The following is a 22,683-nucleotide window of genomic DNA, read 5'->3' on the forward strand; positions in this document are numbered from 1 at the left end:
TAGTACAGAGTAGAAGTTGTTATCCTGCAGCGCGTGGGCTTAATTTTCTAATTTATCAACTGTATTTCAATATAATTGGCTTTCCTTGTGATCCCCTATGTATTTTATTTTATGCATTTACAAATACTGTTCTGTGAAGAGGTCTGTAGATTTCCCCAGACCTGCAAAGGAGGTCCGTGACAAAAACACCCCTGGTATAAAGTAATGTGGTCTGTGTGGACAAAATTTCAGGTTGTGGTCTGAGAATATTCCTTTATCACTACAGAGCCGAATCACAATGAAAGGAAAACGGAGGCCCCAAACCCGAGCTGCCCGGAGGCTGGCTGCCCAGGAATCCAGTGAGGCTGAGGATATGAATGATGCCGAAGGGCCTCAGTTGGGCAGAGACCATGTCATCTCCCCAGCTGTCAAAGAGCATCATCCCAGAGAAGTAGACAAGAACAGGGGCTTTGAAAAGACTTTTGCAGCTCCTTCTCCCTTTTTGGAAGATGCCCTAGTGCCTGGAGGGGAGAGAATTCCTGTGGACCTGACTACTGAGGACAGCCTTTTTGATTCCAGTGACATCTTTGCAAAGGTTTCTGGGTCAAAGTCGACAACAAAGAGAGCAAAGGACAAGGAGAAGGCCTCAGAGGACCTGACCACCCAGCCCCAGGGCAAAGAAGAAAAGCAGTCTTTGCTTCCAATGCTGGATGAGCCAGAGATTGAGGAGGATCTCTTTCAATCTGTGAAACAGAAACCATCGAAGAAAAAAAATACTGTTTCTCTCCTAGAGGGAGAAGATGATCTCTTCACAAACCAGAAAGCCAAGAAAAAGACATCAGAACCTCTCTGGCAGCAAGATGTTGTCTCAAAAAACCAAGATATTTTTGAGGTAATTAGTCTTTAAGTTGGTGCATTTTTCTTTAAGAGTCCTGACACAGAAATAGCCCGTTCATTTATTTGGGTCTTACTCATTTTTTATGGGGAGCTGACATCTGCCTGTGTGAATTAACTTATCAATTGGCGCATGAGGCACTTCCTGCTCTTTAAGAGTTGCATCAACCTTGGTTTGGTCACAAAAAAATGGAGAAGATCTTGATTTTTAGATTACCCTTAAAACAGTATTGTAGCTAGCTCCCTGGAATGTCTTCACATTAAGTGCAGAGTTGACCTGACTGCTCAGATTTGGATCCATGAAATCTAGAGAAGCTTAAAATTTCCCAAAGCATATCCAGTTTAGATGAAAAACCCAATTTTCTACTTTAAGACCCTCCTAGTTAGGTAAACATTTTTTCATCATCTACTATATACAAATCACAGGGGAGATATAAAATTTGTAGAAGGCAGAGTACATGTTGTAATTCTCCCAGTGGAATTTCAGATTTTGAAGGCAAAGATTGTGTCGTCGTTTCTGTAGGGTGAAAGTATTGATAGGAAGATACGTGCTCACAGACTAAAATGTAAAACCGCATATGATAAGCAAAGTGTTCTGTGCCATCTGAGGAGGGGAAAGATCATTACCAGCTCGGAGATCAAGTAGTACTTCACATGGAGAGAGTGATGCTTGAATTGGGATTTAAAGGATAAAGGCCTTTAGGATAAAGGCCAATAGGCAGCCTAGATTCACCATCCAAACTGAACTCCATCTACCCTCCTCGGTCTGTTCTTCTGTGAGATGTCTTTGGAGGGCACGTCGTCCTCTCACTGGCCCATGTTTATAACCTGTAGTCATCCGAGGCTGTTTCTGTTCCCTCACCTCCCATATCTGATCACTTGTGATAGCTTGCCAGTTTTATTTCCATGGCACTTTTTACTTCTTCCCCCTTCCTTTCACTCTCATTAAGGTGTTCCTCTAGACTTTTGAAATAGCCTCTTAACTGAGCTCCTGCCCCTCCCATTTTCTCACCAATCTACCCAACTGCCAAAGTAATTTTCCCAAGATGTCCATCTCTGACCATTTCATTCCCCTGCTCAAAGATGTTCTGTGGCTCCCAGTTGTCTATAGGATAAAATACAGATGCCTAAACCTGGCATTTAAGACCTTTCATAATGGAGTTATATCTCCATCCTGTTTCCTAGTTATTCTCCTCTACATTCCTGCCCAACTGGTCTACTAGCTGCTCTCTAAACCTGGGGCACCTGAGACTGAAAGGTCCTGACTTGCCCAGGGTCACATGTAAGCATCTGAGGATTAGAATTCAGAATTTCCTGACTCTAAGTCTGTTTCTCTTTGCACTTCATTCCATAACCCACCAAGGGCCATAGGTCACAATGAAAATGAAGAACAAATGTAATGTGCATGAGAATATTAGATGTTTAGGAACAAGCAGTTTTGAAGATCAGAATTTTGGAAACAGCATGGTTTTGTGAGCTGGTGAGGTCTTAAGGAATGAGCTTGTCCCTGGGTCTCTAACACAGATGTTAGAGTCTCCCAGGAGGAGGCAGGGAAGGTAAGAACAAAAAACCAACCAAGTTCTAAAGTTGTAGTATAAAATACTTCTAGGTTCTAAACTTCTAGTTCAGAGGTTAAATAATAACACATACATGACAAGTTTAATAACCAACATCAGTCAATTTGAGCAGCTCTACAGTCTAGGTATTTGTTGCATTTACTTAAAAGTAGAAAAACATCTTAATTTAAAATTGTCTTTTTCTTTCGTGGTGGGGTACAAGGATGACATATTTGCTACGGAAGCAATTAAACCAGCACAGAGAACAAAAGAGAAGGAAAAAGCCTTGGAATCCAACCTTTTTGATGATAACATTGACATCTTTGCTGACCTAACTATAAAACCCAAAGAGAAGAAGTCAAAAAAGAAAGTGGAGCCAAAGTCAATATTTGATGATGAGATGGGTGAGTGTGGTTTACTGTAGGTGAACAAATTACATTGAACGTAACACATGGAGAATCTTTGCCATCCACTCAATTCTGGCGTTCCTCTTTTTGGCTGAATTTTTGAGGTACTATGGGTACATTTTTCTCTGGGCATTGTGTAATTACATTACTACTTCTACTTTTATAACATTCTATTCAGAAGTCGGAAAATCAAAGACTACTGAAAGAACTAGCCTGGAGAAAAGAAGACTACATAAGGGGTTACACCATAGTGGTCAGATCAACGAAGAACTTTCCATAGAATAACAAGTATTTGGAGCCACAGGAGGCAGGAGGAGAGAATCAGTACAAAGAAGGTCCAGGAGAAAGATATCCATTAAGTCTAAGAGTGTTGTGACTGAGAGACATGGTAGAGTTTGGGCCAGCAGTAACCCAAGTCTTGACTTCCTATCTTTGTTTCTTGATGGTAAGAGGCATTTTGGCTGCTGAGCACTAAGCTGGGCTTCCAGCAATTGTTTTATTCTTCATATAACCAAAACTGAGGTCCAGAGTATGGGGTCGAGTAGCTAGTTAGGTTTAGAACCAGTGCTAGAATCTGAGTGTCGTGACTGTCAGCTTGGGATTCTTTGCCCTGTTTCATATTGCTTTCAGGAATTTGGCCCTGGAGAAGGTACTTGGTTTCTGTGTGGGACATGTTTTACTTAACATCTCTTCTTTTTCTTTTATTCAAGATGATATTTTCTCATCTAGCAGCGGCCTTACCAAGATGCCCAAGCCAAAAAGCCAGTCCACTCAGTCAACACCTGAAACAAGATTAGAAACCAAGGTGTCCAGTACATTTGATGACCCTCTGAATGCTTTGGGAGGCCAGTAGAGGATACATACATGCATAAGACCGTGGCAGAAGTGGGGATTTCATCATTGTAGGATCTCTTCTTGGTTTATTATCATACCCTTATATTCTAACAACTATAGCAAGGAAAGCAGATCCTGGAAAAGGCTCTTCTCTTATTCAATATAAACAGTATTATTTTTGCACTGGTTTTAATCATGCTTAATTAATATTAAGGGAAAAAATAGATATTCTAAAATACTTTTGGTTATGTGCAGATCAACTCTAATTAGCCTGTGCAATACATGCAATGATGTACTCTATTATATAGAACATTGTTTCTTTTATCGAACAGAAATAAGAGAGTTAAAATGGTGAAATATAAATTGTTAAAAACTATTTTTGTGTGATTGTTATGTCTATTTAAGTTATCACAGCCAGAATTTATCAGGAGCTACTCTGAAAAAACCTGAAAAGGCGGAGACTTGGCAATGTTGTCTCCCACCTTCATGTTCATTGGTATAAAGGGGTCACTGAGTTTAGAGGAAAGTCCTTTTTTTGATTCTGCCTTGGTGCAACTGTTCGTTTGACTGCCACCCTGATCCTGTGTTCAAGGGCTGCTGGGTATTAACCAGACATCCCCCAGGAATCACTGGCTGCTTCAGGTACCAAGAGGGGGCATTGAGAAAAGGAAAGCAGAGCCATTCAATGAAGGACAAGAACATTCTCAGTAAATCCCAACTGTTGACCAGTTCATTTTTCTTAGTATAGCACAAAGAATTAATGCGTTATTGTCCTCGGTATTAACAATTTATAATGGTATTTTACAGTTAAGTGCTTTTAAATCACACTCGAGACAATGAGGTATTAAATGGACGGCGTGCTGGGCTTGGAGGAAGGAAGCCCTGAGCTGAAATCCAGCCTGACACATTCTTGGCTGGGTGTTCCTGGCCAAGTTACTCACCATCTCTCAGCCTCAGTTTCTTCATCTAATAAGTAAAACCGGAGGTAATAATAACACCCACTGCCCAGGGTTATGTGAGGAGCCTTCAAGTGCTTTCGATGTAGCTAATTTCCACTCCTGATCAAAGACAGCACAAACCAACTTGGCTTCTAAATAGGGATACACACACTTGGTTTTAGGTGCACCAGTTACCTTATGCATGGCTCTGTTTGTCTTTTTCTTCAATGCATACACCAACAGAAAAGCTCCCTGGTGACCCCTTCTCTCTCCAGGATCATCAAATAGAGAGACTGAATATATAACCTGTTGCTGTTAACTGCTGCTCCTTCCAAAATTTGATCTTCAGTTGGTAGTTCCCTACCAACACCCTGATGCTAACATAACTTGGGGTCTTCTAAAGCAGAGGCATAGGCTGCCAGCCACGTGCAGCCACAGTACTCCTGAGGGAGGTCCAAACCAAATTAAAATGTCACTGGGAAATATTTAACAAAATAAATATGATAAAACATAGGAAATAGGACATTTTAAAACTAAGTCAATAGGCGGGCTGCGAGGATCCTCATGTACAGATTAGGAGCCTCGAAACCCTTGTTTCTATTTGAGTTTGATACCACTATTCTAAAGGAATTAAATATCTGGCTATTTTTTCTCTCTTCAGGACTAATATTCTCTAATTCTGCCTTTTTGGTTGTTGTTCAGTCATGTCTGACTCTGTGACCCCATTTTGGGGGTTTTCTTGGCAAAGATGCTGGAGTGGTTTGCCATTTCCTTCTCCAGCTTACTTTACAGATGAGGAAACTGAGGCAGACAGGGTGAAGTGATTTGCCCAGGGTCATACAGCTAGGAAGTGTCCGAGGCCAGATTTGAACTCAGGAAGTTAAGTCTTCCTGACTTCAGGCCTGCAGCTCTACCCATTGCACCACCCAGCTGCCCACATTATTTGTTCATTATGCTACTGTTCTGTCCCTGCAGACTTTTCAGGCTTACCTAGTAGCAAGCTTCCCCATTTTGTTTTGAGGAAAGGGGCCGGTTTCTGGTATAACATGGAAATCCTTTCTAGTGTATCTGTGACAAATGCTCGTTCAGCCTCAGCTTGAACAGTTCGCATGGCTGTGAGATCTCCACTTGGAGAACACCTGTTTCATTATTGGACAGTTAGGGTTAGAACCTTCTTTATACTGATATAAAATCTGATTACCTGTAACTTCCACCTGTTAGTCCTAATTCTGCCCTCGGGAGCAAAACAGCTCCAGTCTACACACCAGACCTTCAGTTATTTGAAGCCTACATCATGTTTCTGCTTAGTCTGCTCTTCTCAAGGATCAATTCCCCTAGTTTCTTCAATCATACTTAATATTACATGGTTTCCAGAACTGTTACCATCCTTTGGAATCACTCTAACCTTTTGGTGTCCTTAAACTGTGGCACTTAGTATTAACCACAGTGCTCCTGATGTGGCCTGACCTGTGCCGTGGAAGTGGCCACCATGATACGTACACAATGTGCACAGGAGCTTTATTGGTTTGACCTAATAGTCACTAGCCTCTTTAGCAGCTGCCTTACACTGTTCATATGCATGTTCCTTTCACATGTATCATTGTTATGCCAATCACCCCCATCCTGTAGCGTGTGTGTGTGTGTGTGTGTGTGTGTGTGTGTGTGTGTGTGTTAACCTAAAGGAAGGATCTTACCTTTATCTATTTAATTTCACCTTGTGATTTGGGTCTTATGTTCCAGATTGTATTCATTATGCCGTCTAGCTTTTGCCATCTTCAAATTGAGTAAACTTCCCTTCTAAATCACTGATTCATAGAATTTTAGAGCTGAAAAATGGAGTCCATAGGATTCAACACCTTCATTTTACAGATGAAGAAACGGAGGTCCCAAAAAGACTAAGGACTTGCTTGAGCAAAGACATGAAAGACTCTACCAGAAACTTCCCAGAAATGATTAGGCTTTCGTTTTGCTGAAAGAAATCACTTATCCAAGTTGAAATAGGTCCAATCAGTGTTAACAGTAAGCAAAAGAAGAAAAAGGGGGAATGTCAAGTGGATGGATTTTGATCTGTGTTTCCCTGTCTCAAAGAGAAGTGATGTACGTTTGGTCCTACACATTTTTAACTTAACCTGAAGTGCAAAGCACAGTGATGATGGGAGAATTTGGTATGTTGCTTGATATTTTTTGTTTTATGTTTGTTTTACTCAAGACTGTTGATGTTTTCCTAAATTACAATAGTTGTAGGAAGGGGAGGGGGGTGAGATGAGAGATACTTTTAGGCTTCTTAGGCCACATTGGGGGATGAATGTTATTTGGCCAGCTCCTTACCCCTTTTAAAGTTTATAGACCGCAGTTAAGAACCTGTGTTGAATTTAGTTGTTAGGAGAGGAACTTGCCACAGAAGCAATATCTGTATGGCACTGGACATCTTGGACCCTAGGGAACAGACTAAATCTTCCTGGCCAGAACATAATTTAGGACAGGTATGTGGGTACTTCCCAGACCTAAATGTTGCCCAGTGAATGAACATCAAGGGATAAGCAGAATGGATAAGGGCGACTATCTGAGCAAATAGTTACTTAGAACAGCCAGGCTGGCACGAGAGGAGTTTCAGAAAGGAAAAATTAGCAAGCCCTTTTTAGGGCCGGCCATTACTGATCAGTCTGAGGGCCAGGTCCATGCTGGGAGGACAGCATGGAAGCCCCTCAGGCTAAATGAAGTACTGATGCTCAATGCTGTGACCTGCTGTGGCTTCCTCAACTTGCCACCAATGGCACTGATCCCATTACATCAGCCTGCCATGATCATTTTCTTGGCATCACATCATTTTAAATTAATTTTTTTTTAAAAACTTAAGGAAATCACAATTTTAAATTTTGTATACAACAGTAGATTTTGAGGAAGCTCAAACCTTATTCACATGCTTCCTCTGGGATGCAAGAGAAATGAGGCACAAAAGACTTGAGGCTAGTAGTGCTGCAGACTGTGCCTGCAATGGCGTGAATATATGATGAAGTAATTGACACAAAAAGACAAAGACATGGGGCTAGGCAAGTCATATAGTCAAGCTATAGACTGATTTTAATGGAGTTACTTGACAGTATTTTATACAGGTTAATTACTGAGTCATCCTGACTTCAAAGAAAAGTACAATAAAGCATTAAGTTTTTTATCTCCTTGTTCCTAGGAGTGAGACACTATTTTTACTCAAGGCTAACAAAATGGAAACATTTATGTTCTCTTGCATATAGATAACCAGGCTGAAACATTTCTGTTATCACCCATGTGGGTAATCAGCTACAAAGGCAGATTTTCTTTGCCAAGCCTTCTTATCCTAAAACTGGCCTTGCCGTGCATAGGCCCATTTTCAATTGACCGTGCCTTGCAGAGGTCTAAGAGGCCTAAACAGGATATAGCTGGCTCCCCACATCTCCCCCCTTTTTGTTCTGTAATTTTAAATGGCTTAAACATAGCGTTCATTATCCCAAGGACACAAGGTAGACAAAAAATCAGTATGATCAAACAAAGAATATAAGATAGTATATGGAAAATAGTCAAAAATATATTATTAAATGAGTTAAATTTTTTGAAAATATCGATAATTGTTTTTGCTACCCCCTCTGGATCAATACCTGGAAAAGGGGCGTTTCACTACTTCAGCATTCCAATCAATCCCCCCCCCCCTTTCTCTTTTGTAGACACTTCACCGTTATAGATACATGTGAATTCTTCCCCTTAACCATCAACCAATTAAGTAAATATGGGAAGGATTGATTGATGCATTGACAAATCAAAGGGGGCAGTCCCCTGTATGGATATAGATACATAGACTCAAAAAGAAAAAAATGCAATTGTCTTTAAGATTCAGAAAGTCTTTTCTTACGCAGCTGTCTGGCAGGGATCATCGTCAATGCAATCTTCTGGTCCTTGGTATCTGTTCCACCATCTCCAGCACAGCATCTTCTTCTTGTCTTCTTATAGGAATCAGCTTTCTGTCCATTCTCCTACAAGAGTGATCTTAGCACAATTTTAAATTACCATTGCTAATCCTTATAACCCTGATCATTTTTACAAACTCAAAATTTGAACCATGGCCAATTGTCATATTTAAGAAATTCACACCAGAAGCAAGCGTCTTATGCTTTACATTCATCCATTATTAATTTCCTCACTAGGAGGATGAGATGTCACTTAAGGAGTTAATAACAGGCTTCAGTACATACATAAATACATTAAATTGTCATTTTTTAACACAATGCATATAGAATCTTGACCTTTTAGTCATGCCATGTTTCTTTGATGGCATTTACAAAGTAAACCACAAACCTCTTTTCCTTTTTTTTTCTTCTTTTTTTTTACATCATTAATTTTAACAAAACTTTAGACAAGCATGATATTAATCAAATAACAAAATAACGTTCTCACATTGCTTAAGGAACATTTACAAAGCAAGCCCTAAGTGGCTCGCATGCATTTCTACCCTTGTTGATAAAACTTCACTAAGTTGGTGAAAAAGTCCTTAAGTAACACTAATTCCAGAGTATTGTAACAAAGTTTCTGGTTATTACAAAATTCTTAGATATCACAAAGTTTCTTAATCAAAAAGGTATTGTAACAGAATCTCACATTGTTAGCAGTAAGAGACTGATCACAGGAAAAATACTGCTACTCTTAGAATCCTTTTTATCTATTGTAGGTAAACTTGCAATTTCTCAGCAAGTCAAGTTCATTGTTTAGAGTTTACATAAATCAAACAAGTTCTTTTCCGGGGCTGATGACTAGCCCATAGACATGGTTTACAGGGGTCTTGGCAATTTTACAAAATAAGGAGCAGTAACATGGATCTCAGGAAGGGGTTAATAGAAAAACCTTGCCTGTTCTGCTATCTTTTGCCTTTTCTCTGAGCACACTTATTCAAGGTCGAGGCTTTCTAAAAATCATGCAAAGGATTTTACAAAACTTTTCTTCATAAACTTATTTCTCTTTCTCAGAAACAGCTTACAATTTATCCTGATATTATTATTAATTTCTAAGTATTAAACAATTCTTAAATTTGATCACCAAACCTTTTCCACATAAAGAGAAAAAAAAAGAGAGAAAACTAAACATAATTTTGTAAATACTAGAGTTAAGCTTTATTAACAATCTCACAAATTTCCTAAATGATAGCAAAACAATTAAGGACAAAATTTGGTAATTTATGATTTTTTAAATTACAACACTACAAAATATTATGACATGGTCAATTAGAATGACTTAAAAGTTTTCTAACTCAGTACAATTCTTAGCCTAACAACATTTAGATTATAAAAGAAATTGCTTTTCTGACAACACAGAGTCTCAAATTTTACATATATATATAATGTTTTACTAGTATTTACATTAATAGTAATAGTAATGGTCTCAATTAGTAAGTCATGATAGTTATGTCACAACCAGTAGATCTCAATAGTTCTGTCACAATCGTTATGTCATAGTAAGTCTCAATAGTTATGTCATAATCAGTAAATCTCGGTAGTTATCCAATATTACCACAATAGAATTTTCTTGGGGTTATATAGTTAATAAATTTCTCAATGCCAAATAACAATATGCACCCCTTTTTTAATTATTCAATATACATTTCTAAGTTCCATTCAGATTTTTCTTGGGAAAGTTTTATAAACACTTTCGAATCACCTATTATAAGCAAGTCAGTTTAAATGTGCTGGGCTAATATTCTAACTACTTCTTTTGGCCCAGTTAAAAGGGAAGCCTAAGAAATTTGACTCATTGCTAACAAGGTATAGTCAGTTTCCCTTCCAGGCAGAGGGGGTTGATAGTTAATTGAACAGTAATAATAATAACTCACAATAATCAATAGCTTTACCCTAATCAACATCCATATAAGATTTAATAGAACCCACCCACGAATCTAGCCCGAAAGGTGGGAGGACATAATTCCTTCTCTCTCTCTGGAACTTTATTGGTTTTTAACATTAAAACAGTGATCCCAAAAAACCTAGTTAACAATCTTACAAGTTTCAAAAGTGCTGGCCGAATTGTTTTAGCTGTGACCTTCTATTAACTACAGGTAAAGGTAGGAATACCTAGTTTTCTAAATGGCAATTGTAAAACATAAGACAGGGTTATTGGGGCTGAGAAAGTAACTTAACCAGTTTTACACAATTGTTTTCATTTTTTTAGTTTCAACAAAATTCAGATTAAAAATTTCTTTGTCTAACACTATTTTTACCTCACAACTTTCACTGAAGTTTTACAATATAGGAGAATTTTACTACAATTTAGAAGTACAATAATAATACAAACAGAAAAATTTCAGATGACATTAATTGCATTCCCAAATCATTACATATATTGGGCTTACCAAGCATAGAGGTTTTTCTTCTCTCCCCACAGTTTCAGAGCTTGGCTGTGGACTGGGGGTGGTCAAGCCAGGGATTTGGGAAAGGGGAGGGAGACTAAGGACCGGGGAGTGCTGGGAAGCTGTAGAGCCCAGCACCTGAATTAAAGATCTGAGGAGTCATTGAGGAGGGTGAGGAACCTTTGCTTCCTAATAGGGGTTGCTGGGCTTTGGGAAACTTGGAACAAAAATTCCAGGCTCTGGTGGTGTGGGGGCAAGGACTTGGGGGTTTGAGAGGAGAGGTTCCTCTGCTTGCCTAGAAGTGTGGGTGTCAGGGCCTCCGGGGGTCCAGGGCTGTTGTCAAGTGGGGTATGAGAAGGCAACAAAGTAGCAAAGAAGAGAACAAGGAGTAGAGCTTTTGTAGCAACATGTTTTAATTTTTGTAGTTTCAATGTTATAATTTAATTTACATTGAGACTTTAGGTGAAAAAACATCAAAATAAAGGGCCTAAAAAAGAAAAAGCAGCTAATAAACGGCAATTATTTTGAAAAGGAGCCAACTCTCTATTGTATATTCACAGCTGAATCACTTTTTAAACTTTCCAAGTAGCAAATTTAGGAAGATCATAGCAAGCTAGAAATATATATCTATTGAGATAATTCCTATTCTAAGAAGTATTTTTGTTTCTCAGGAATGTAGTAAGTAACAGTCTTTTGGGTAAGATATGTTCAAATTGGCTCTCATTCTCTGCTTTTATTTCTCTATTTTGGAAGCTTTAAGCCACTTGTTTCAAACTCAAATAGGAATGAGGATCACTAAATTGCACATAAGGATCTCTGTAGTTGTATATAAAAAAACTACTTATTAACTCTACTGATTTATTTAATACCTTTATGTTATTAAATATTTTCCAATTCTGTTTATAAGATCATTACTAAAGTTCTTAATTGTACAAATTGGGAAAGCACGTTCTTGATTTTTTAAAGTCCTTTTTCCAGTTTTTTGTTTATACTAGTCTCATGGTGATTCTTATTAACCACACAAAAAATAAAACACCTTTGTATATACTTCTGACATTGAGCTGGAATTCTTAACCCCCCAAGGAGTCTACAGATAGATTGGAGGGGTTTATAAAAATATGTACCTTTTGTCATTTAAACTGAATTTTCTTCACATTCATAAGGGTATTATTATTTTGAAAAAGGTTTCATATGCTTCATCAGATTATCTATGGTAGACAGAATCTGCTAAAAAATTTTTAGCTGCTCTAACATTTATTGCAGCCCTGGCTTAGTCCAAGACAGGTGAAAAGATCTTAATGGTTCTAATTTTAAGTCGAGTAAATTTTACTTCTGTGTTTACTCCTTAAAAACTTTTTTGAAAGTGAGAACCTTGAATCCTCCAGCCAAGGTGAGTGGGACTCTGGAAAAGATCCAGTGGTGCCTCATCCCTTCTATGCATCTATGCATTTTCCAAATTTGTCTTAATACCAAATAGTATAATAAATTCTGACTTTATCTTAAACATCAAATTTAGGAGTAACACATTTCACTTAACTCTAAGTGGAAAAGATCCCTGTTTTCTTTCTTATCTCTCTTCACATTCCAAATTTGGCCAGAATTGGAATGAAGGGAGAAAGAAAGAGCATTTTCTTTATTTCAACAGCTTTAACAACAAAGAGTCAGATAACATACTCTCTTCACACAGAGACACATAACACAAAACAGATACAGATAGAAAATGACAGGACGCACAAAAAGGATTTCTAGAAATCCAGCATTTTTCTTTTCCCTTTCTACTTTGATAATTCCCAATTAGCTAGTCTACCCACAGTGGGTTATTGTCATCCATCCCTGGGCTGAGGCTCACAAGATCTCTCCCGAACCCCAATATCATGCTTAATTATTCTTTGTACCATAGGAACTTTTCCTTCTGGAGTAAGACATTTTTAAAATATTCCATATGGAAAAGGCTGACATTGGGAAGTATTCTGGTCCATCCTCCCTTAATCTCTTACTCATTTGTTTTTCAATCATCTCCCATCTTTCTAAATCAATTGTACCTTCTTGTTTTTTCTCTTGTTATACAAAAACCTCTTTCTGTTACAATTTTTCTTAATACTTGCAGATACAGATCCCTATCCTTAAACTGTATCTGTCCCATGGTTAAATTTTCTAAATCTACTTTTCTAACTCTCTAAATCTCTAAAATTTCTACAATCCCCCAGTAAGCCTAGTGGAGTAATCCTCTTACCTCTTATTTGAGTATGCTCTGGAGCCTGTATTGGTAAGATATTACTTCATCTCAAGGCCCAGACTTGTGCCTGTTCCTTGCACCAACTGTGCCTGCAGTGGCGTGAATATATGAGGAAGTAATTGACACAAAAAGACAAAGACATGGGGCTAGGCAAGTCATATAGTCAAGCTATAGACTGATTTTAATGGAGTTACTGACAGTATTTTATACAGGTTAATTACTGAGTCATCCTGACTTCAAAGAAAAGTACAATAAAGCATTGATTTAAGTTTTTTATCTCCTTGTTCCTAGGAGTGAGACACTATTTTTACTCAAGGCTAACAAAATGGAAACATTTATGTTCTCTTGCATATAGATAACCAGGCTGAAACATTTCTATCATCACCCATGTGGGTAATCAGCTACAAAGGCAGAATTTCTTTGCCAAGTCTTCTTATCCTAAAACTGGCCTTGCCATGCATAGGCCCATTTTCCATTGACCCTGCCTTGCAGAGGTCTAAGAGGCCTAAACAGGATATAGCTGGCTCCCCACAGCAGACAATGTTTTGTGGGAAATATTTACCAAAATACAGAAAAAAATACAATAAAAATAGATACTGTATTTTTAAGCTAAGTCAATATGCACTCTTTGTCCTTACCAGTTCAATATATTCTATCAACGGAAAAGTTCCAGCCTGAACCATTAATTGGGCTAAGCCTTTCATTTAGGCAAAAAGAGTTCTCATTATCTGTATTTCTTTCATTGGCAGCAATATGTGACTTAGTGGTGTCTGCCAGCGCCCCTTGGGAAAACTTCTATCTCTGCTGAGTCTTGGGCTCTGGAATTTTATTAGGCATACTTCTTTACCTACATATTTTCTATGACTTTAGTAGAAGGTCTCCCAGAATTGCTGCAGTGGAAAGTTCTTCATCTTTTGGTGAATCCCCAAGATGAGCTCCAAATTGTCTAAACTCATCATCAGATAATAGTCCATCACTGGGACCATACAAAAAGCCTTTCCTACTAGAGCTTGTATGTAACTCGTATAGCCCTCGAGAACCCATGGGTCACAATAACAGAATGACAAATTACAATGGGTCTTGAGAAGATTATTGCAAGCCTATGTTACAACTCCCTTCATTAAGAATCCCTCCATTAAAAAGGATCTGAAAGGTCTAATATGCATACTTGAACAGGAATCCTCCCCACAATATCCCTGACTACATACTCCACCCTCTACTTGAAGACTTTTTAAATGTTTGCCCAATAAGGTAGCCGATTAACTGTACAAGGAAAATATACTGATTTAGCCTGGATATTAGGTTATCTTCATAATATTTTATTTAAATGTGTTTTGTTTCGAAAGCAGGTGAGATGATTCTCCATCATCTTGCTGTAAAATGCTAAAAAAGAAAATAAAATTTGGCACACCCTTTTATACTAGTTTTGACCACAAAGGGTTTTTTGTTTATCTTGTCAGTATATTGAAGGTTTTCTTTGTGGTTTCCAATGAGTCACTTCTTTAACTTCCTGTCTGAGCTAGGGCTTTGCAACAGGTCATTACAGAGTGCGTGTGCGGGTTTTTTCAAGTCCTTAGTGTTTCTCCTCTTCTTGGGTTAAGGGCGGTGTAGATTTCTCGGGTTCACGGGGCTAAAACCGAGAGGGACGGCTGGCTGCCCCCCCAACCCAGCCTTCGAGTCAGACCCTAGATCCAGCCGTGTTATGGTAACCCGTTAGCCTGGGCGATTCACGCTGGGAGTTTCCTCCTCCGTAAAACGAGGCTCACTATCGCCCACCTCCCAGGGTTGTAGTGAGGAGCAAAGGGCATCCGATTTGTAACGCGCTTTGGAAATGCAAAGGAACCGAGGGCGTCATCTAGCCCAATTTAAAATAAGTTTGCCAGAATCCCTGCGTGTCATGCGGGCGATGTTGCTCGCCTTTTCAATGGTGGGGAGGGGCTGGACGAAAGGAGGGAATCTGGAACTCCAAAAAAGAGGAGCCCCTCAATTTTAGGTACAAAGTAACGCTGATTCCAAGGTCCAAGGTCGTTTTTAGCGCAGTTAACTCCTCCAGGAAGCCTTCTACGGCCGCCGCTTTGGCCCTCTACGCCTCCCCAGCTCGGAAAGGTGAGGGTCCTCGGGGAGAAGTCGAGGTCACCTACCCGGGAGGGTAATCGACTCCGACCAGAAGCGAAGACGGAAGGCCCAATCCCAGGGCTACAACTGGCCTTCAACCCCCATGGCCTTTGACCTCAGGGCGAGCGACGCCAGGTCAGATGCCTTCTGTTGTTAGCGATGTAGTCAACATCCGGGCCTCTCGTAACCGACAACAGCCTCCGAGGTAGAACGGGGGCTCCGCCCCTCGAGCAACCACCCGCGCCGGTCACCGAAGCCCCTCCCTAGCCCGGTGCTGATTGGACGATTTTGTGAGCGCGGGCCCGCGATTGGTAAGGGATGTCACAAAGGGGGTAGGTGGGAGCGGGGAGTGGGTTGGAGAATTGGCCTGGCCGGTCCCCCCTCCGGCTCCGCTCCGGGAGCGAAACCGAGAGCTGAGTGTCCGAGGGGCTGCCTCCGCCGGGGGGCCGGGCTGAATGGGGCCGGCGACTAAACCCGGGGAGCAGGTGGCCCCAGGCTGTCTCGCCGCTTCTCCCTTCTGAGAAGGAGACGAGTCCTGGGCGCCGCGGCGGGTCTGCGCAGGTGAGCAGCCCTTCCCCCCACTCCTCCGCCCTAGTTCGGCTCCGTCCTCCCCGGGGCCCCGCCCCCGCCCCCGCCCCTCGGCCGGCCTGGCACTGCCCAAGAGCAGTGAAGGAACACGCCCACCTCCTGCCACCGCCAGCCCCGACGTTCACACAAGAGCCAAGCCCCGCCCCCTAGCCCTCCCACTGCGCTCCTCCCCTCCGGTCCGTGTGCTGCATCCAAGTCCACCTTTCCTACCTGAGACCTTCTCCCCGACCGCAGTCCTCCCCAGGGTGCTGATCGTAAAGGCCAAGAGATGGCAGGAACTCCTGCACTCGTCTTTTTACGGTTCTGGTGGGCAAACCGAGGCTCAGTTGCTTTTCAGCACCCCCTCGAGTCCGTCGGATCGCGTTCCTGGCCAGTCTCGGCCACCGCAGGCTCGAAGAGGAAGCCCAGGTCTTCAGGGCCTGGGTTGACCCCTCTTCCCTTCGGGGTACGTTCTCCAAACCAAGCGCACCCCCTACCCCCAAGTCCGCTTTCCCTGCCGCGTTCTCGGAGCTGTCTTAATGTACACATGTCCCTTCCCCGCCGTGACTGTGAGCCCCCTCGAGGGCAGAAGCACCTGCACTGGCCCGCGGGGGACCATCCTCCTCCCAGGCCCCTTCCCGAGCCGCGTTCTCGGTGCGGTGCGGTCTTAATGTACACGTGCAGCCCCCCCGAGGGCAGGAGCACCTGCACTGGCCCGCGGGGGACCATCCTCCTCCCAGGCCCCTTCCCGAGCCGCGTTCTCGGTGCGGTGCGGTCTTAATGTACACGTGCAGCCCCCCCGAGGGCAGGAGCACCTGCACTGGCCCGCGGGGGACCAGCCTCCCCCAGGTCCCTTCCCCGCGGTGATTGAGCCTCTCTAGGGCAGGTGGCCCCCTTGGGCCGATTCCTCCGCTGCGCCGCCGCCGCGGGACTAGCCGCCCCATTTCCCGGAGGGCCCCTGGGGAGCACTTCCACTCTGGCGTTCCTCGATCGCTTCTTGGGAACCTTAGGGACTTGAGATTTTCCTGGAGCCCTCCTCAGCCCCTTACTGTGCATCTGCTTCCCCCAGCCCTTCGGGAGTGCAGGTCTCGAGGGCAGAGGCTCCCGCCGGGCCCATCACCTGTGTCTAGCGCAGGGATGGCTTTGCACGGTGACCCCGCCGGTGCATGCAGCTGTTCGGGCACACCGCGTGTGGAGACGAGAGGTGGGAGCCAGGCGCCTGGGGCGAGCCCTAGCTGGTGCATTCTGGTGCTTCTCGAGCCTTGCACATAGTAGGCATTTAATAAAGGTTTGTAGAGAGCTAGGAAGGACCCAGTAAGTCTTTTTACCTAGGAGGCAACTGAAGCCTCTAGAGAGGAGGTGATTTGCCTGGTTCCCAGGGCTGGCTGCACCGGGCCCCCTCGGTCGGAAAGGTCCAAGAGAATGACCTGGGTGCCTGGGGACATTCACTGGCCAATGCTCTTTTATCTGCCTCTGTAGACCTCCCTGCTTCCTCGGGGTACATACCACATCTGTAGAGCAAAATAGCCCATTTTTAGGGCGTGCATTTAGGGCTCCAACCCTGTGGGGTACATGGTGCAGTCGTTATCCCCCATTTTACAAATGAGGAAATCCCACCCAGGTCCCACAGCTAGTGCACGTGGAACTGGGATTCAAACCAGATCTGATTCTGAATGGAATCCTCTTTCTCCTAAGGCAGGCTTGTTCTCTTATCCCCAGTGCCTAGCCCAAAACCTTTCTTAACCCTGAAATGTGTAGTTGGGTTGAACGATCTCACCCCTGTTCTCTAGCAATTCTAGTGAATTAATGAGTTTGTTCTGGACTTTACAAAGGGCTTCGTTGGCCACTTTATAGAAAAAAAAAATGAGAAAGTAATCTTGAATAAGTCCCTGGAGGATTCTCCAGTCAAACAGGGAAGGTGCACTGATATTTTAAACTAACTGTAAAATGTCCATTTTGGGGATTTGGAGGACTTCGGGTTCTCCTGAGATCTTTAAAGGTAGTCCAGAAAAGCTAGGCTTATTAATAAACCAAAAGCAGTGAGGACCAGCAGTTCTTCCAGAATTCAGATGAAAATCATTAACAAAAAAACTTGATATGGAGAATAATGGTTGGCTACTTTCCATCCTGATAAAACGTTGACTTAAGATTTAGAATCTTAGGTTCTTAGAGCTAGAAGGGCACCCAGAGACCATATGATCCAAAATCCTCACTTTATAGAACTGGAAACTGAGGCCCATTCAAGACCTACCAGAAGTGGGATTTGAACCAGCTCCACACCCAAGTTCTTTCCACTGTACCTGGCTGTCTTTATTTTGCTGGTTCGGATTATTCTTTTGAGATTAGAATGGGGAAAGGTGAGGAAATATTCTTTGGGAATATTTATAGATAAGGTAGATTCTGCTGTTTCTTAGTTGGAGATGGAGACAAATAATGAATAGTTACTAAAGTGTACGCAGAATTCTGTGATATGAGTGTGCTTGAAATCCACATTCACTCAGATTCTCCTGTAGTTCTTTTGTCTCATCCAGCTTTTTCGTTTATATAGTCCTTCAGAGAAGGAAGATACTTCCAAGTAAGAAGCTATGAATACTAGGGATTAATGGTTATTCGGATATTTCTGTGTTGGGCATAGAACCTGCAGTAACGGTAACTCACATATTTAGAAAGCATTGAAGTGTTTCAGATGTATGCCTTACCGTAATCTTGTGAGCTAGGTTAGGGCAACTCTGTTCCTGTGGCATGGTAGAGAGAGGCCTAGACCTGCCTTAAGAAAGACCCCGCTTTGTTTATATGTGACCATAAACAAGTCTCCTGGCTGCTGAGTCTCATTTTCCCCCATCTGTAAGATGCAGTTGTGAACAGCTGTAGGAGCCACCTCACAGCGTTGTTGGAGAGCTTCTGGACTTTGCAGATTTTAAAATGTTACTTACATGTTGCCAGTTGTGATTCCTTGTTATTATTACCTCTGTTTTACACATGAGGCATCTGAAGCCCCAGAGTTGCACTGCCTCAAACTTGTGGGTTTTAGAGCCAGGCTCCTCATTCCAAGTTTATGACCACTGAGTGCTCATAGGGGCTAGATGGCACAGTGGGTAGTTCTCTGGGCCAGAAGTCAAATCTGGCCTCACACACTAGCAGTGTGATCCTGGGCAAGTCACTTGATCCTGTTTGCCTCAGTTTCCTCATATGTAAAATGGGTTGGAGGAGAAAATGGCAAACCCCTCCAGTATGTTTGCCAAGAAAACTCCAGATGGGGTCATGAAGAGTCTAAAACGACTGAACAATAACCACAGTGCTCACAAATTATTTAAGTATAGGTAAAGCCTCTAAACTTGAAAGGGTATTCTACAATACACATTTACGGAAAGAGCAAACAAGTAATGCAAACTGTTCCGAAAGAGTTTAGTGCTGAGAGAATACATTCTTGGCTAACATGAGCAGGGAAGGTTTTGAAGACTAATGAGACTTTTTGGATAGGTCGGATTCATACAACCAATGAAGAGGCTGAAGGGCCTTAGTGAATGACTTAGGATTGGGTTCAGTTCCAGTTTGTGGTTTGAAACATTGAATGTATTTTTTTCCACAGAGAGTTAGAAATGGTATCCAAGCTCCTAGGCCAGTCTGAAAGAACCCATTTTACCCAGTAGTACTATAGACCCCAGCCACCATTTATGACCTTGCTTCCTTGGGAAAGTGTGTTTTCAGTTTGGGACATGTTCTTTCCCCTCTGAGGCTGGGGTCATCATGGGCTCTGTCAGGGCCATCAGCTGCTTCAGTCTCACAGGAACTCTGCCCTTCTGGATTATTTTGCTGGATTTTACCATAATGAAATGTTCAAATTTAAACTTTTGAGGTTGGAGGATATAGAGTTGTCATGTATTCAAGCTCCATTTATCAATAATTTGATGATTTGGGGTTCCAGTAAGCTTTGGGATCATGTAGGTCCATGGCTTCTCCCTCCCCTTTTCCTTATTTTATGTTTTGTTTAGCTGCTACAGTCATCTCTGCCTCAAGTGGGTATGATCAGTCCCTCTAGATTTGCTAGGAAAAATCTGGGGGCCGAGACAATTGAGGTAATCATTGGTTTATTGCTGCTCCACACTACCCAGGGCTAGGGGAGGTCTGCCTGTTACACCTATCAGTCCTGACCTCCAATAGAATTTCCTGTTAAACATTCTTTCCATAACCCTCGCAAAGCCCACGCTGAATGGAGGGAATCGGAGCAGAGCTGTTGCCATGCATCATGGATAGCTCAGAGTACTTGGATGTCAATTCACCCCAGGGATCAAGTCACCAGGTGATCGTTAAGGGGGAAGCTGGCAGCCTCATCCTCATCTTTCTTTAAGCAGTTGTTTTTGTTTTGTTTTGTTTTTTAAGTTTAAGGTAAAGAAAAGGAAGTTTTTCACTTTCTTTATGCAGGTTTTAATTGCTGAGTCATGCATTATTACCTGGATGTATACAGACTTCCTGCATAAATCTAACCAACTCCTTTTCACTGAGCATTCTATCCACCATCAGAAGACACAAAGGATAAACAACAAACCGGGGTTGATTTATTATTTCAGATAATTATCTGGAACCTAGAAGTTGCTTCAGCATGGCATCCACTTGGTGCAACATGGCCTGCAAATGGAGACACCCCTTGGGAAGGCTTGTTTTTCTCAGCTCACCTTCTACATCGCTGCTCCTGTCCATCGTCCTTTATGACTGTATCCCCTTTTACTCACCACTTTCTGCATCTTCTTATGAACCTTCATCTCTGGGGCTGCACATGGGCTGCATGCCCAGGCACAATGTGTTTTCACCACCAGAAATCAGTGTAACCAACCTTGGCTTAGGTGCTCACCATGTACACGACATTAAGCTAAGTATCGAGGGGGTTACAGAGAAGTGTGAGAAACAAACCCGGCCCACAAAGAGCTTCAAGCCATCGAGAGCAGACAGAATACATGCATAAATACCTGGAATACTTCCTAGAGCACACTAAATGCATAAGAAAGATACTTCGTGTTATGAGGGCCCAGAAGAGAGAGAGATCACTTCTGGCCTGGGGACCCGGGAAGGCTTTGTGAAAGTCTTTGGAGTTTCACCTTGAAAGCAGGCAGAGATGAGGGAGAGGGAATTAGAGAAGGAGGAATAGAAGCAAAAACATGGAAACAAGAATATGTAGGATGTTAACAGAGAGTCAGCAAATAATGTTGGTATGCTTCTTACTGGAATACTTGCTTAAGAAAGACAGAAAAAGTGCGCTAATGGCCCTGAGTAATACAGCTTTCTATTGAATCAGACCCAAGTGGATGTTTAGGAATGGGGAGAAGGATTAGCAAGAAGCATGTTTCATGGTGATGGTGACAGAACATTGTATGTCTTTTAGTAGCACAAAAAAAGTCCAAGCTCTGCCCAAAATCAAAATGAAATTAAAAGAAATTAGACCCAGCAAAACTATACAGGCTCATGCTGTAATTCCCAGACCAGAATCTAGCAGGACACTGTCCCTGTTTTCTTTGCTAAGGTATGGTCCTTAATGATACTTCTGAGCTTATTAGCATATTCTGAAAAGAAACAAATATTATACTTCTGTTTTCAAAATGACACGTGAAAATTTGAGTCATTGGGTACAGTCGTCCCAAGAGCACACCTTTGCCAGAGTTAAACGATCCCAAGTTCACAAGATTATTAAAACATCAAAGAAGCACATGTCCATGGTAGAAATAGCCCTAGTGATGCCCATAGGCTGGACCCAAGAACTTTTTTTTCTAACATTTTGATAACTGTAGTTCAGTATAATTTTTTAAAGTAATCCTATATATTTTATTGTATGCATTTTAAAATACAGTGATGTTCTTGGAAGGGGTCCATGGGCTTCACCAGACTGCCAAAGAGGTAGGATCCATGATCCAAAAAAGGTTAAGAATCCTTGTGATGAAGGATGCTGGCATAGAATTAAACTAAATGAGACAAATCTCACTGAGAGTAATTCACTTTGTCTAGACTATAGAGCATAAAGTAAGGAGCGGAAGGGAAGATGCTGGAGCAGAGTGGGGCCACATTGGAGGGCCTGCAGGAGTGTGTCTAGGCTGTTTGGAGCCTAAGGAATGTCATTAACTGAACTGCTCGTTCAGAAGATTGATATGGTAGTACTGTAGAGAGGACTGAACTGGGAAGAACTGAAGACAGAGACCAGTGAAGAGGTTATTACAATGATCCAGATGAGCACTAACAGACTCTTGGAGTAGCTTTGAGCTGGGCACGTTTCCCCTGGTCATAAACCTTCAATAGCTCCCAGTTGTCCTTTTTGTTGTTGCTGTTAAGTCATTTTTGCAGTCATATGCCACTCTTTATGACCCTGTTTGGGGGTTTCTTGGCAAAGATACTGGAGTAGTTTGACATTTCCTTCTCCAACTCATTTTACAGATGAGGAAACTGAGGCAAACAAGGTTAAGTGACTTGCCCAGGGTTGCACAGCTAGGAAGTGTCTGAGCCCCTATTTGCCCATAGGGTAAATTAAGAACTTAGCCTGACTCTAATTTAAGTTTGCCCTCTGTCTGGCTCTAATCTACTGTTTCAGCTTTTCTTCAGTCTTATTTACTTATTATACATCTCATCCAAAATGGACTGCTTCCTTTTTATTTTGTCTTCTTCCTCACAGAATGTCCCCCAGGCCTAGAACTCCTTCCTGCTGTGTTTGCCTATTGAAATCCTTCATTTCCTCATGGTGCTCAGCTTCCCTGGTGTAAGCATCACCCTCTCCCCTCTCCTCCAATATTTCCTTTGTCTTAACTGAGACCTT

The 22,683-nt window shown here is 42.0% G+C and overlaps 2 protein-coding genes across 8 annotated transcripts in view; both read left to right on the forward strand.

Annotated features, from left to right (window-relative positions):
- Positions 1 to 4,046, forward strand: part of LOC118828120 (WASH complex subunit 2-like) — a 48,948-nt gene extending 44,902 nt beyond the window's left edge. For all 6 annotated transcript variants that reach the window (XM_036734531.1, XM_036734534.1, XM_036734532.1 and 3 more), the window contains 3 exons: positions 266 to 871; positions 2,653 to 2,833; positions 3,547 to 4,046. In XM_036734531.1, coding sequence (XP_036590426.1) covers positions 266 to 871; positions 2,653 to 2,833; positions 3,547 to 3,689 — 930 coding nt within the window. In that variant the 3' untranslated portion in view covers positions 3,690 to 4,046. The remainder of the gene's footprint in view (positions 1 to 265; positions 872 to 2,652; positions 2,834 to 3,546) is intronic.
- An 11,600-nt stretch (positions 4,047 to 15,646) lies between these two features.
- Positions 15,647 to 22,683, forward strand: part of ZFAND4 (zinc finger AN1-type containing 4) — a 52,846-nt gene continuing 45,809 nt past the window's right edge. For both annotated transcript variants that reach the window (XR_005008986.1, XM_036736046.1), the window contains exon 1: positions 15,647 to 15,884. The gene's annotated coding sequence lies outside the window, so the exon portion shown is untranslated. The remainder of the gene's footprint in view (positions 15,885 to 22,683) is intronic.

Source organism: Trichosurus vulpecula, chromosome 8 (assembly GCF_011100635.1).
Source record: "Trichosurus vulpecula isolate mTriVul1 chromosome 8, mTriVul1.pri, whole genome shotgun sequence".
NCBI classification, from domain to species: domain Eukaryota; kingdom Metazoa; phylum Chordata; class Mammalia; order Diprotodontia; family Phalangeridae; genus Trichosurus; species Trichosurus vulpecula.